Raw genomic sequence first — 14729 nt, 5'->3', positions numbered from 1 at the left:
CTGGTGGCCAGGGTCCAGCAGGCGCGCTAGGGCGCGCCCGGGCGCCCACCTCTAGCCTCCCGCGTACCCAGCAGGCTTCGGGGATGCCCACAAAACGGTTCCAGGTAATTGCGCGTGTTCCTCCGGCTGCACACCGCCAGGCCGTGGACTAAGAGCTCCCACCTCCCGTCTCCGCCAACTCCAGCAGCTCGCTCCGCACAAATGACGTAACCCGGCATTAGATCAAACTTTCTGGCACCTTAGCCCATGGGGGGTGAGGAGGTGGGAGAATCCTCTCCACTGCCAGGCGCGCCGGGCCAACAGTGGCCCAGGGGCCAGATGATTGCCTTGCAGTTAAAGAGGAAAATAAAAGCCTAAAGCTTCCGCTCCCCAACCCCCCTCTCATCCCCCAGCCCGTGCGCTCTCTGAACAGAGAAAGGGAAGAAAAATTAACAACAACAACAAAAAAAACAACAACTTTAGGGATGTTTGGAAGGTTCTGCCTGCAGTCCCCCTGTGCACCCACGATCCACGCGGGAACTCTTGGTGGCTCGTACCCGAGGCTCCCAGTGCCCAGGCGCTACGCCCGGATCGAGATGCTGGCCGGCTTGCCCCGGTGAGGAAGCGGAGAAGTCTCGACTCCCCAGCTCCCGCCTTTTCCGAGTCTCCCCGCGCTCTGCAGAGGCAGCGGGTCTGGGCAGCCCCGGGGACTCCCAGGGACTCCCGGCGTCTCTGAGGCAGCTTAACAAAGAGAGGCGCGACGGGTGCGCTTCCTGTGGGCTCCTCGAAAGCCATCAGCGCCCGGGCGACGCAGGCTCCGAGAGTGCGCGCCGCCTGCAGCTGGTGCGCGCGGGTCCCCGCCGCCACCGCCGCTCTTCCGCAGGGCGCCGAGGCCCGAGTATCCCCGGCTCTGCGCTCCCCCTACTACCTTACCTGGGGTTGCTGCTGTTCCAGTAGACGGCGTAGCGGTCGGCGACGGCCTTGGAGCCTGGGTCCTGGCTGAACACACACATCCAGAGCACCAGAAACACCAGCGTCAACATCTCCACGTGCAACATCACGCCTGGCCAGCGGCGGAGCCCCAGACAAGCCACTCCGGGGAAAGAGCAGGGATCCGGAGGGAGGGAGGGAAGGGGAGAAAGAGAGCAGGAGCCAAATAAATATGAATAAATAAGAATGAAGAGTGGCGAGAAAAGAAAGAGGCGCACACCAAGCTGGGGAGGGGAAGGAGAACGAGAAGACGGTGGAGGTGGGGGGGAGGGTGGGGAAGGGGTAAAGACAAACTCGCACCCCCACTGGAGGGTTCAGGAGGAAAAAAGGAATCACAAGATGGAGAGAAGCATGCGTGTGTGTGGTGGCGGCGGCGAGGGCGGGGGAAGGGGTGCCAAGCTGTGTCTCAGCGGCGGCGGCAGGCCGGTCACCCCGGGAGAAGGAGGTGCGCGCCGGGCCGGGCGGCGGCACCGCGGGTTGGGGCAGGCGGCGGCGCACGCTGCACAGTCACCGGGAGTTGCGCGCCGCGGCCGCGGGGAGACATACACTGGCCCGCCGGGCCCGGCTCAGTGTCGGCGCCGCGGGCTGCGCACGGCTCCGCCGCCGCCCAGGGCCCTCGCACTGCGCCCCGCTTCGCTCCAAGTTACTTTGGCGGCCGGTGAGAAACTGCAGGAGGAAGGCTCCGTGTGGATGGAGGGCTTCGCGCCTGTGGCCTTGGAGTGTGAGAAACCCCTTCCCCCTCCTTCTGTGTGCCTTAATCGGGAGACCCCTGGAAATCTCGGAGGAGTCGTAGGTGCTGCGCGTTCGGGGCGGTGCGCCGAGTAGGGTGGGGATTCGAAGCCACAAACCCAGCCCCGCCGGCGTCCTGGAACTGGGTAAGCGGCAGCTAAGCTGGCGAGGAGCGGTCTTGCCTTGCAAACCTCGAAGAAAAGTTTAGCTCTTCGTGTCTTCCGGCAGGTCCCCCGGCGGAGTCGGACTGCGGCGGCGGGAGACGACACCCCGGGCACTGGCGGAGCCTCGGGGATTTCTCGCGCGTGCTTTATTTTTGGCCGGGTGTGGGTGCACCAGAGTGAATGAAGAGCAGAGGTTACGAACCAGCCGGCCAGACGGAGCTGGGAAGCCCAAGCCTGCAGGACGACGCCAACCCAACTGTTAGGCTGGAGAGCGAGAGGGGAAAACAATCACTTTTAAATGAATCCCTCCAACTCCTGGATGGGCTGATGTCAGTCTCCGATCGCCTTCTGGGAGCAAGACTGAGTCCCCAGACGCCGTGCCAAGAGCCTCGGGTGAGCGCTCAGAAATGTCCCTGCGACTCCGACCGGTCCGGCCCCAAGCCCGACAACTTGTAGAGATGCATCAATCAGTTTGAAATGGGAAAAGAGGAAGAAAAGAGAGATCGCAGGAGCGAGTGGCACCTCCCCGCTGACTACATCAGAAAACCTTCCCGATCCTCCTTCAGCTGCTCCTCTTTCCCTCCTTGGGCACAGCAGCAACAAGAGGTGAAAACCACCAACCGAATCCTAAAACCTCTACCAGGCGGGAAAATAAACTTGAGTGCAGCAGCAGCAGCAGCAACAGCACGAACAGCCCGGGAGGGATTGAAATGACTGGCGAGAAGTGGAAAGAGGTAAAAGTCAGTTTTGCAAAAGAGAAAAAAAAAAAAAAGAGAGAGAGAGAGCGAGAGAGAGAGAGAGAAAATGCTTTATGGGAAAAATCTTCTCGGGCACGCCCCCTCGTTAATGACCTGCGTGTAAAGCCGACAGCAGAGGCGACCCAGCCGCAGCAGCAGAAGCAGCAGCAGCAGCAGCAGCAGCCGCCGCCGCCGCCGCACCGGAGCGCAAGGCCGCGCGCGTGAACGTGGACGTGGGCGGCGCGGTGATGTGGGGGGGGGGGGACGCCCAGGCGTGTAGCGCAGGGCACGGGGCAGGCGGGCGGCGCGAGCTCGGGTGTGAGCTCCGGACCTAGCAGGGGGAGGCGCCGCCAGCCCGCGCCCAGCCAGCGCTGCTGCTGCCGCGGCCCGGGTCATGTGGGCTGCTTTTTTTTTTTTTTTTTTTTCCCCCTTCCCCCCCCAAGCAGTTTACTTGGAAAGCGGGGGGTGGGGTGGGTGGCTGGAGCAGCCAGTCAGGGAACGGCCTGCTGTTTGCTTACAGGTCGAGGTTTTTTCCTCTCTCTTCACTCCAACAGGATTGGTTTGTTCCACGAGAAAGAGGCGTTTTCTTAATCTCCTCCCTTCCCCACGCCTCCTATCCCCCTCCCCGGCCCCACCTTCCAGAAACCTGACTAATTGAATTACTGGGAGTGCCGAGGCGCCCTCTCCTCCGCCCGAACCCAGCAGCCGCGCGTAACCCTTTGGATGCTGAATTCCGTCTGGGCTGAGGAATGATTTGACATCTTTTTACCTGAGAGTGAGGTCTTTCAGTTACAATGGGACCGGTTCCCACCCTGTAGCCGGCGAGCCAAAATCTGTCTCCCAGGCCCCGCAGGTGACATGAAGTCCCAGCAGACAGACTGGCAGGGAGCCTTAATGAATACGTGTTCTTGTAAATCTCTGCCCTGTTCACAACGTGCATTACCCGGCGCTGGGTTATCTTGGAAACCTGATCTTCTCTCAGGTGCCTTTCAACTCGCCTCTTCCTACCAGGGACTTAAAGGTTCACGAACAGGAAGCAAGACTTTTCTTTACAGTGATGCTCTGAAAACACGTTTGTTGTTTTGTTTTGTTTTTTAATTTTTAATTTTTTTTTTATTGAGAGAATCATAGTATAAAGTGATTACAATTCAATGCGATCCTTCAGAAGGAAGGAAATGAATGCGGCAGGGGAGTCCATCAGAAATACCTTACACCTTTTGCATTTCAACCCCGAGGTTGCTTCGCTGCCCACTCCCCGAAGGATAAAGTCTTTGAACGAACCCTATGCGGGAAGAATCGGAGGTCGGGATAGGAGTTGCTTTATTATTGGAAAAGGCCTCGCGTTCCCGGACCTCTAGAGCAGGTTGCAGCGCCTTGGTCCCCGGCGGCCACCGAAGTACGATCGCTTGATAGAGAGACAGTCCCCGGCGCTTCGGGACGCGTCCTCCTGTCCTCTAGCGCCCGGGAAGACAGCCCGGAGCCCGGTGCTCTGGGGCACCAACCCCTGGAGACTTGCCCTTGCGGGGCTCCGAGGGCTCGGGCCTTCATGATATTAGTCCCTCCTGCTCTCTAGGGAGTTTGCTGCCTCTGTGGGAAGGGCTGATCCCAAGAAAGCAAGCAGTTTAGTTTTGCTTTCAAACCTTCCTGTTTCTCCCTTTACTTATTAGCCCAATAAAATCAAATATCACGTCCTCCCTCCTGTCTTTACAGTTTTCTAACTCAGACTTGCCAGGCGCTTCGAAGCTGTTTGGAAGCGTCCAGACGCCCTCCAGTGGTGGGCCTGAAGTCCGCACCCAGCGGGGGTATTGCCTGCAGCTCAGCCCGGATTGAGTTCCATGGAGAAACTGGGGTCAAGATCAGTAACGACTTGAAGAGAAAGCAACAGCTCACATCGGCATGGAACTACCTGGGCGTAATGAGCTCTTGCCTAAAAGTTGAGTCGTTTCTCAGTTGCAGAAATTTTTCCTACCTGAAAAGATCCTGAAATTTTCCTAGGAAAGTAATTCCTCTATTTATGACTAGGTATAAATTGCACCCTGTGTAATTATAGACTTCGTGACAGACCACCCCAACAAACCAACCACCTTCCTAATTAAAAAAAAGAAGAAAATTCGGCGTACTAACACAAATGTTTGTCTGCCATTTGTATATTTCACAAAAACTCCAGGAGTGAGAAAGAAGTTGGAAAACCAAAGCCAGTAGATTGAAGGATAAGCAGTTAGTTTTTAAATCAAATTTTTATTTAAAACTTTATTTACAACACCCCCTCACACACCCCCCCCCCCCATCTGTAATCTTGCTGATGTTCAAGTTCTTGGCCTGTTTTACGGTGCATTTGTTTTTTTCCTTTGCAGGGATGATGCATCTCTTAGCCTTTCCGAAGGAGCTGTACTAAGTGCTCAGATGACTGAGGCAGTTTTGCAGGAAATGTTCTGGACTCTTTTAAGGGACATGTGTAGCTTTAGGAAGAAGAGAATTCACACTCCTGTCTTGGGGAAAATGCTGATCCTCATCAGAAAGTCTTTTTAGTCAGGGAAATATCAGGTATCAGGGAGTTAGCAAGCTGGCTTCCTGTGGTGTCAAAGCCAAAGGACTAAAGAAAAAGAAATTATATCCAGTTATTTCTATTTGAAACTCATACTGCAAATGTGAAAATTCAACATATCAAAAGAACATAGATGTCCTAATATTTTCAATATCTAATTTGCTTAAAGTCTGGATAATCCAATTTTAAACAGAAAAAAAAATCATACATTATGGTCTTAAAATGATTCAAGGAGTTGGAATAAAAGATACTGGAATTTACAACTGTTTCAGAATATAACTCAAATGTGTCTGTAAAATAATTCATAAAACAAATGCCCCCTTCTGGGATGATATACCTAAGTAATTATTGTTATTGGAGTAACTAAGCAGCAATGTGATAGATACATACTTAGATAGAAGGACTTTGAAGAGCTGGACTTTGAAGACCATACATTCATCGCTGGACAATTTGACTTTGTCTCTTCAGGGAAATATTTAAGTGATTTGAATTTATACAAATCAGTATTGTATAAAATAGCCATATTATGATCGCCCCAGTGTTACAGTGGCAATGACTCTTAATCAGGCTTAATCAGGTAAATAGCATTCTGCCAAGTGTAGAAGAAGGTTGAGTTATGACAGAAAGAAAACAGCAAGTGAAATACCTGGAGGAATAAAAGGGTAGCGAGTGTTCCAAAAGCTTTGCACTAACAAGACTTGAATGGGGTTGTAAGGAGCTGAGACCTGAAAAGTCTGTTAAGAATGGACTGTAAGAGGATTTAACTGCAATCTTAAAATGTTTGAATTTACAGCTACAGGCAACCAAATGTACTGGTGGTTTTAAGACAAATAGCAAGCAAGTATCATTACATCTCAAAATACAAACGGGTGGATTTATTTACATGCTTGTTTATGTATTTATTCATTATTTTGGCCTTGAACTATCTAGATTGGTGTTCTAATCTTGGCTACAAATTAGAGTCACCTAGGGAGCTTTTTTAAAAAGAACACCATCAGGGCCTCACTTCCTGTTCCCACTTTTCTGTAATTTTTAGAAGCTCTCCAAGGAATTCTAAGGAGCATAGAGAACTGAGAATCACTGAACCAGGTAATTTATTTTTACCTTAACTACTTTAGGATTTCAGGCAGAAAGTAAGTTCTATACTTATTTGTCTAAAATGTTTCAACTAACCATCAAGGCAAGAATGTTGATATTTTAGAGAACTGAACTTTATGATCCTCTCTATTCAAATGAAGTGATCCTTTCACAGGCACCTGGGTGGCTCAGTGAGTTAAGCATCTGACTTCAGCTCAGGTCATGATCACGGTTCCTGAGTTCACACCCCATGTCAGGCTCTGAGCTTACAGTTCAGAGCCTGGAGCCTGCTTTGGATTCTGTGTCTCCCTCTCTCTCTGACCCTTCCCTGCTCATGCTCTGTCTCTCTCTCAAAAATAAATAAACATTAAAAATAATAATAAAATAGTTTTCACATGGCAGGAAAGAGAATGCCATCTCCAAGATGATATGGGTTAATCTTTCTTGGACTAGTTTGGTTGAAGTAGAGTTCTGCTGGGTCAAGTGTCCAGATGAATAAACGAAACAAGCTGGTAAATCAAACCCCACAGTCTACAGGGGCGCCTGGGTGGCTCAGTCGGTTAAGCATCCGACTTCAGCTCAGGTCATGATCTCATGGTCCGTGAGTTCGAGCCCCGCATCGGGCTCTGTGCTGACAGCTCAGAGCCTGGAGCCTGTTTCAGATTCTGTCTCCCTCTCTCTCTGACCCTCCCCCGTTCATGCTCTGTCTCTCCCTGTCTCAAAAATAAATAAACATTAAAAAAAAAATTTTTAAAAACAAACAAAAAACAAACCCCACAGTCCACAGACTAAGCAACTCTTGCTCAATACAGTAAGTTAGAACTGACCCCCAGAAGATATAATGAAATAAACTCAAGAATAAAGATTAAGGAAATAACAATTAGACACAAAAATTTCTAACAGATGACTAACATAATGGTATTTAAGCTAACCCTGCTATTTAACATCCTAGAACATTGAGGATTCATTCCAAAGCCCCAAGAAACCCAGGTTCTATCACCAAACTGTCACCCAGTTATCCTGCCTGTACACTGAAGTTACTTAATAGACTTTGCCCCTCCTCACACCTTTTTATAACCAGTTTCTCAGAATCTTTAGAAATAACTACTTGCTAGCTTCTCTCTCCTTGGAGACCTACGGAAATGCTCCTTTTCTATTTCTAATCTAGGTGTCTCTTCTGTGTACAACCTAAAAGGAAAAAAAATAGAACAAAACAAAACAAAAAAGCTGTCTGCTAGAGTGTCGCGTCTCTACCTTCCGTCTTGTGACCAACTTCTATCATGAATTTTCCACTTTTCCTCATTCTTTCTTTACTTTGCTGGTGCTTCCTGGAGTTTGTTTCATAGCATCCCTTCTCTTAAAGTCTCAGGATAAGTAGAAGCAGTTTTACAAGTTGCTGCAATATTCTTAAAAAGGCATTTAAAAATTTTTTTATTTATGAACTGTTGTTGTTTTGCCTGTTTCAAAACATAGGTTAAATAAGATCTACCTAGCCAACTTTTTAAACATACAGAAGTTTGGGCAGTCATTTTGATAAACAACTAAACTATATAATTAGACACATATGTAAATATGTGTTATATCCCTGCATATCACAAATGAGTATGTGCTTACATGTAATTTAAAAAGAAGCAAACAAGAACTAGTTGATTCGACCAATTTCCACATCACTTTTTGTTATCTAAACTTCACTCTGTATACCATAGAGTTATGTGACCGGTTTTCAACCATAAAGCTGAAATTGGTAGGTGATTTTATTCCCGGAGGAAATTTTTGTGGTGTCTTTACTATTTGAACTGTGTGTACCTTTCACTCTCCTGTATTTCCCCCCCTTCGAAGTTTTAAATAAAAATCACAAAACAAAATGTATCTACATTTTAAAAATCAAATCCATCAACCAGCATAAAGTATACTGTCCTAAAATGTTCTTTGTGAATTGTTAAATAATACTACATTCTGTGCTTAAATGAATATACATGACAATGAATGTATATCACCAAAAAAAAGTTTGTATTCATATTTTATTACAATGGCAATCATAGACATCTATAGCATAGCTTTATTTCAATAAAAATAATACAAATAACCTATTCAGAAACAAAGTTAATCTGTGCTTTTTCTCTGTATTCACACTGATAATTAGGATATGTTCATCCCATCAGCCCCATCTACCATCATCCAAAAAGCAAGTAAGTATACATTGTTATATTCTTTTACTTGTTTAGAGACTCAAAAGAAGCTAAAGTACCTTTATTGTTTATTTCATATATATGTATAGCATATATAGAAGCATGTAAATATAGATAAAGAGAGACAACTTGTTTTTTAATCAATTTTCACCCAAGACTTTTGTCAACTTCTGGGAGAATTGTGTTTAAATACAAGTAAAAGATATAACCCTTAGTCAGTGAATATGATTTCATAAAATAGGAAATGCTGTCTCTAAGCCCCTTTTTAGCTTGGGCCTTACTTTTCCCCCTTCCAGATCTAAACTGGCTAAGCAAAGCAAAGTGTAGAATTATGGCAAATTAAGAAACTCTTTCCTCAAATTATATGCATTTTTTTCAGACAAAAGTGGAGGGATTTGGGTCCTCATATTTTGGAATGTGGATTTTGCTTTGTAGTCACCTAAAGAATTGTGTCAGGAGGTTTTTTGTTTTGTTTTTGTTTTGTTTTTTTGTGGTTTTTGTTTTGTTTTGTTTTCACTTCTCTTGGCCACCTTAGAAATAATCTTTTAAAATATACTATTAATTTTAGGAGAAAAGTGTCCTTTTACAGCAAATTTATAACTCTATTCTAAGAGACTTCCAAATACCTTATGCCAACATTATAAATTTTATTGTGATGTTGTAAAGTTACAGTTAAGATACAATTCTTTAAAAGCATTTAATAGTTATAAAGCTGGTCACCATAGGAACCACTATAACTTAGGATCTTAGAATGTCAGATGATAATGCAGAGGATTATTGGCCAAAACTTCTTTTAAATGAGAAATATCTAACTGAATTGGTCATTTCTGAACTCAAGTCTGGGGAGGAAAGTGTGCTCTTAAAATGATGGCCTTCTAATCAGAGATGATCATTCTCCACTTCTGTTAGTCTACTTTTTTTTTTTTTTTTTTTTTTTTGGCATATGCTGTCTACTAAATTAAATAGGATTTATTGGCCAGCTAGATTCTGAATTGCTCTCTTTTCCTGTGGATTAGGAGAGTGCATTTCTTAGCCCTTTTCCTTGAAATCCACCTGGATCTTTTTATGTGGACTATCCAGTATTCTGCACACTTCCAATGCTTAATAAATATTACATTACAATATTAGCATAATAATAAATCATCTTAAAGTACTACATGGGCTATTAAGTGAGATCCTATTCAGTTTGAGCCAAGATATCAAAAAAGTTTTATTTTCTCTATACGCATACAAAGTAATTTTAAGACTCTCTTTCCATGAAATGCCCTTGCATCCATAAGATGTCTACATATTAAAAAGTGAAGTGTTGAAATGTGCATCTTCCAGTTATGTATTTAATTTGTTCAGTTTATTAAGGGACCTGAATTTGCAATTTTAATAAGAAGAAACTTCGGGGCACCTGGGGGGCTCAGTCAGTTGAGCGTCCGACTTTGGCTCGGGTCATGATCTCAAGGTCTGTGAGTTTGAGCCCCGCGTCGGGCTCTGTGCTGACAGCTCAGGGCCTGGAGCCTGCTCCGGATTCTGTGTCTCCCTCTCTCTCTGCCCCTCCCCTACTCATGCTCTGTCTCTCTCTCTGTCTCTCTCTCTGTCAAAAATAAATAAACATTAAAAAAATTTTTTTTAAAGAAGAAATTTAAAATTGGGCAGACAAAAATAGAAATAGTGCCATTTGTCAAGTAAATGCCCTTTTCCCAATGGCAATTGTAAAATCTTTATACAAGATTACCAGGCCAACACCTAGGTAGTGTTCCTTTCCAGTAAGAAGTTCTGTTTTGTCTGGGATTGGTTGTGTCACACAGACCTAGAGTAACAGCCACTGAAAACATGAGGATTTTCTTTACAGTTACAGAAACAAAAATGAAGCCAAAAATATTCAATTACTACAATCTCATCCTAACTGGTTGCTTTGAGATAGGTTCTAGTTTGAAACTTCCATCAAGGCAAAAAAATGAAAATATTTGTCCTTCCAAAGGTATTGTGTGTATATTGTACATTTTATCTACCTACATGTAAAACAAAGAGGATAAAAATGATGCATCATCTGTGGTGGACAGCAAAATGGCCAATGTTCTTGCCCTGTTACAATGTAACTTTGTAGTTCACCTTTCCCATCAAAATAGATGGAGTCTGTTTTTCTACTCCTTGAATCTGAGCTGACCCTGTGGCTTGATTTGGCTAACAGAATGTAGCAGAACAATGTTTTGCCAGTTTTGAACCATGCCTCAAGAGGCATTCAATTTTCCACACTTTATCTAGGAACCCTGCCTAATTACCATGTGGACAAGCCAAAGCTAGACTTCTGGTTGATTAGAGACACGTAGCTCCTTTACCGGCACGGTCCCTACCAATCCCCAGAAGCAGAGCTATCTAACTGATTGGCAGCTGCCAGCAGATGCATGAGAAATTCCCAGCTGAGGCTAGAAGAACTGTACAGCTGAGCCCAGCCTATACTGCCAACTCACAGAATCATGTTCTGAACAAATGGTTCCTGTTTTAAGCCAGTAAATTTTGGGGTGGTTTGTTATACAGCAATAGATAACAGCTACATCTTCTTCTTAAATTATTGGAAATAAAATTTTGAATACTATTCAGCCCAAGTATATGTTATTCTTTTACAACTTTGATTTCCATTACTGAGGTACTTGGTGTTAAATCTGTAATTGGCAATCAGAATTACCCAAATATTTCTAACAGGAATGTTTCTTTCTCCTACTTTACAAATTTCATAGAGATGATTCTTCTTCTTCTTCTTCTTCTTCTTTTACCAAAAACTTAACCTGGGACCCTAAATGAACACAATTCACATTCAGGCCCTTCTGATCCTCTTAGGATAATGTCATTTGGTTAGAAGAGCAAACCTGAGCAGATGATTTGCCCGGAGGTAAATCATTCTTCTTCTAAGAACATGGTACCCAGCAGGAAAAATGAAAAGGTAAAATCAAAGGAAGCTATGACTAGCTTCATCTCAAATCTCCACATCACTCAGGACTATTGATTTAACATCATGGCACCTCCATATTTCAGCAGGAGGATCTGCCACGAGACAGAAGCTGTAGTGACCCTGTAAGGGTCATCTCGCTGTCAACCTCAAATTACAACATCTCTGCTTTTGGCTGACAGCCATGGCAAGGGCAGGGGAAGCACAGCTCTTTCTGTAGATAGAATAGATGTGTTTCAAGGAAGTGAGATACAAAGTGAAATTGTATATATCAAGTCTTATCTTCCTGTAAAGTTCTAAGTGGGAGGAGGGCTTTGTCAAGGTCCCTTAGGTGTGCCCCCTCTAAGTCTGGTTACTAGCCCAGCTTTATAATGTGCACCAGTAGGGTGGAGACTAATCCACAAACCCAAAGTTGTCTTTTCAGCATTCATTGTATTTTCATCCTCCACAGAAACCAAACCATTGACCACCCTTCCTTCCTGAGACTTTCTTATCCTTTGTTGTTTGTTATTCCATGTTTTCAGAATCCTCTTTTTTCATCTCCAACTATATTCTTCTGGCTGTCAACTATGAGTCACAGCCCAATGCCAGGCACATAGTGAATACTTAGTATTTGTGGAATGAATATCCATTCCTAAATATAGGTGTTTTCCTTAGCAGTTTTTTCCTTCTTCCCTAACATAATCTTTAATAATTGCATTCATACTCTCAGCTCCTATGACAGTCTCTTTATGGAAGTCTCCCAAGCCTTAGCTTTAGGATCTAATGCTTTCCATCATCAGACCCACACCCCCAGCCTTCTCATTTACTTTTCTACATGACTGTACTCCAATACCTCCAAACCAGCAAGCCCCAGAAGTGTATCTGCTCATTCAATATACCCTTTTCCTGGCACACTGGTCTCTAGCATGCCAAAGTCAGGATACAGCCCATCATCAGTTCCCAAATGAGAACTGCTAGCTGACAGACTTGATAAAGCAGAGGACTCAATATTCCGTGAAGAATGCAAAAATTAGTTTCCTAATTTCTCATTTCTGTATCATGTTGGCTTCTAACTGGTCTCGGCCACCCATTCTTAGCCCTGTCCAATACCTGCTTCGTTCTGCAGTTAGAGTGATCTATTCCACGGAGAAACAGAGGTCAACCTCCACCACTTAAAGGCTTCACATGCCTCACAAAATAAAGATAAAATTATCAATATGTCTATCAAACCCTGCATAAGCTGATGCCTCCCTCCCTCTCTAACCTCATCTCATAGAACCCTCCTCACACTCACTAACTCCAGCTACTCTGACCTTCTCCCATGTCCTTGAAGAAGCCATGCCTTTCCCTGTCTCTGGGTCTTTGCTTATGCTTTCCCCTTTGCCCGAAACATTTAGGCTCCCACCAGTTTAACATGTATTCATCCTTCAAATCACAGCTCAGATGTCACTTCCTTGGGGAAAGCTCTTCAGATCACGTAGAATAGAGGAGGATTCCTCCATATACCCACACGGCACTGAGTTTCTTTCCGTTGTACTACCTGTCTCCTGATTTAAATCGTGTATTTGTGTGGCATTATGTCTGCTTCCTCTTCTAGTCCAATTGTTCAGGATCACCTCTCCAGAGCTCAGCATTGTACCCAGCACATAGTAGACTCTGTTAATATATATGGAATGAATGAATGAATGAAAATACCATACCAGTACTGACACTGTGTTTTCCTGGGTGGTTTCTGTGAGGAAACAGATCTCAGAGTTATACACAGGCAGTGGGGATAAGAGGGAGGAAGTCAAGGGCCTCTAATGGATTCAGAAATGAAAGATTTCCCTTGAAAGTTTGAAGAAGAGAAGCTCCGTACAACAAACCCCAGCAAAAATATATAAAACTAACCTTAAGGAACAACGTGTTACCTAGAGCCAGACCTAACTTAAGGTCTCTCCATTTCTAAAGAAGGAATATGCCAACCTCAAAGGGAGCCAGTCAAAAATGGAACAAAGGAAATGAAATGAACTGAGGCATATTAGCAGTTCTAATCCCCAAGTAGTGATGGGGGTAGGGGTTGGCAGGTAAATCCAAAGGGCTCCCCCCAGTTGTCTCCGCACAACACCATTTAACCCACATAATGTCCTCCTTTGCTCTGAGGTCACCAAACAAACTTAGTAATTTGCCTCCCGTGTAGCTTGACATTCATTCATTCATTCATTCATAAATTTATTAAGCATCTAATAATAATGTTCTATATCTTAAGGATACAGTAGTTAGCAAGACAGAGTTGGTCCCTGCCTTCATGGAGCTTAAAATACAGTCTTTTCAAATGACATGAAAGCAATAAAAGTGTTGGGTTCCAAAGTGGACTCATACTGCCCACTTGCCTAAAATCCTTTCTTTGGAGAACCTCTCCTTCTCTCATCCTTCTGATCCTGATGAAGCTATCCACTGCCACAAATAATATAGCATGCTACATCAACACTACACCCCTATCACCAGTATAGGGTCAATCAAACAATCAGGGTTCTTGCTAGATTTGTAAATGGAGTTGGGATTAAGAAGGCTTCTTTGGGGATTTTGAATTATGTAGATATAGATTTAGGGCTGACAGCAACCATCTTTCCTACTCTGGGAAGTAGGACTGCTAAGGTTTAACAAGTAAGACTACAACAGGATCCGTCTGGATGTTTTGCTAAGAATCCAAGGGGGAGCAGAAACAGAGAGACCATCAGAAGGCCTCATGTTAAAGATGGAATCTGTTCTCAAACAGTAGCTATTATCATTAATTACATCATATGTATATTAGATAAGTTCTATATGTCAGGATTTCAGGATTACTATATACTTTCTTATTTTTAAATTAATTATTTTTTTTTCTTTCCTTAGTAGCACCTGACTTTGAAGCCCAACACCACATGGTTTCAGGCTAAGGACATAGTAATGGAGATATTTAATATCAATAAATGATCCTTCTCCCAGGATTTTTGCTTTAGAAGAATCCAAGAAACAAGAAGGAAGATTTTAAACATCATCCTTGTTCCCTGATGTCACAAGTCAAGAAACAAGCCCCCTGCAGCCAGAGGGCAATTTGGTTGCTGGTTCCTGTGCAGGTGAATTATGGCTTAACGAATAACAAAAAAATTTGAATTACTAAATAAGTTACACTGAAAAAAACAAGAAGGGAGGAAAGATGCATGAGCTTAGGGAAAGGATTTTATAATGTACCCCAGTCGACTCAATGATAAATGTACATAATTAATCATAGACACCATTTTGGCAAATGATATTTTTAAATGATAGAGGCAATTATCTGTACAATTACATATGCACAGGAATGCATTATTTTCTGACTTTCAACAAGCAGCTTACCTTATAGAATAAGTAAGGAAGAGTCTTACTCACCTAATTTAG

The 14729-nt window shown here is 44.3% G+C and overlaps 1 protein-coding gene across 2 annotated transcripts in view; it reads right to left on the bottom strand.

Annotated features, from left to right (window-relative positions):
• Positions 1–2745, bottom strand: part of EFNA5 (ephrin A5) — a 277399-nt gene extending 274654 nt beyond the window's left edge. The window contains exon 1 of one of the 2 annotated variants that reach the window (XM_040447090.1): positions 913–2745. In XM_040447090.1, coding sequence (XP_040303024.1) covers positions 913–1037 — 125 coding nt within the window. In that variant the 5' untranslated portion in view covers positions 1038–2745. The remainder of the gene's footprint in view (positions 1–912) is intronic. The other variant, XM_040447082.1, reaches the window with a different exon arrangement.
• Positions 2746–14729: the final 11984 nt, after the last annotated feature.

Source organism: Herpailurus yagouaroundi, unplaced genomic scaffold (assembly GCF_014898765.1).
Source record: "Herpailurus yagouaroundi ecotype Mexico unplaced genomic scaffold, PumYag 29, whole genome shotgun sequence".
Classification (NCBI taxonomy): Eukaryota; Metazoa; Chordata; class Mammalia; order Carnivora; family Felidae; genus Herpailurus; species Herpailurus yagouaroundi.
This window is presented reverse-complemented; position numbering and strand designations above follow the sequence as displayed.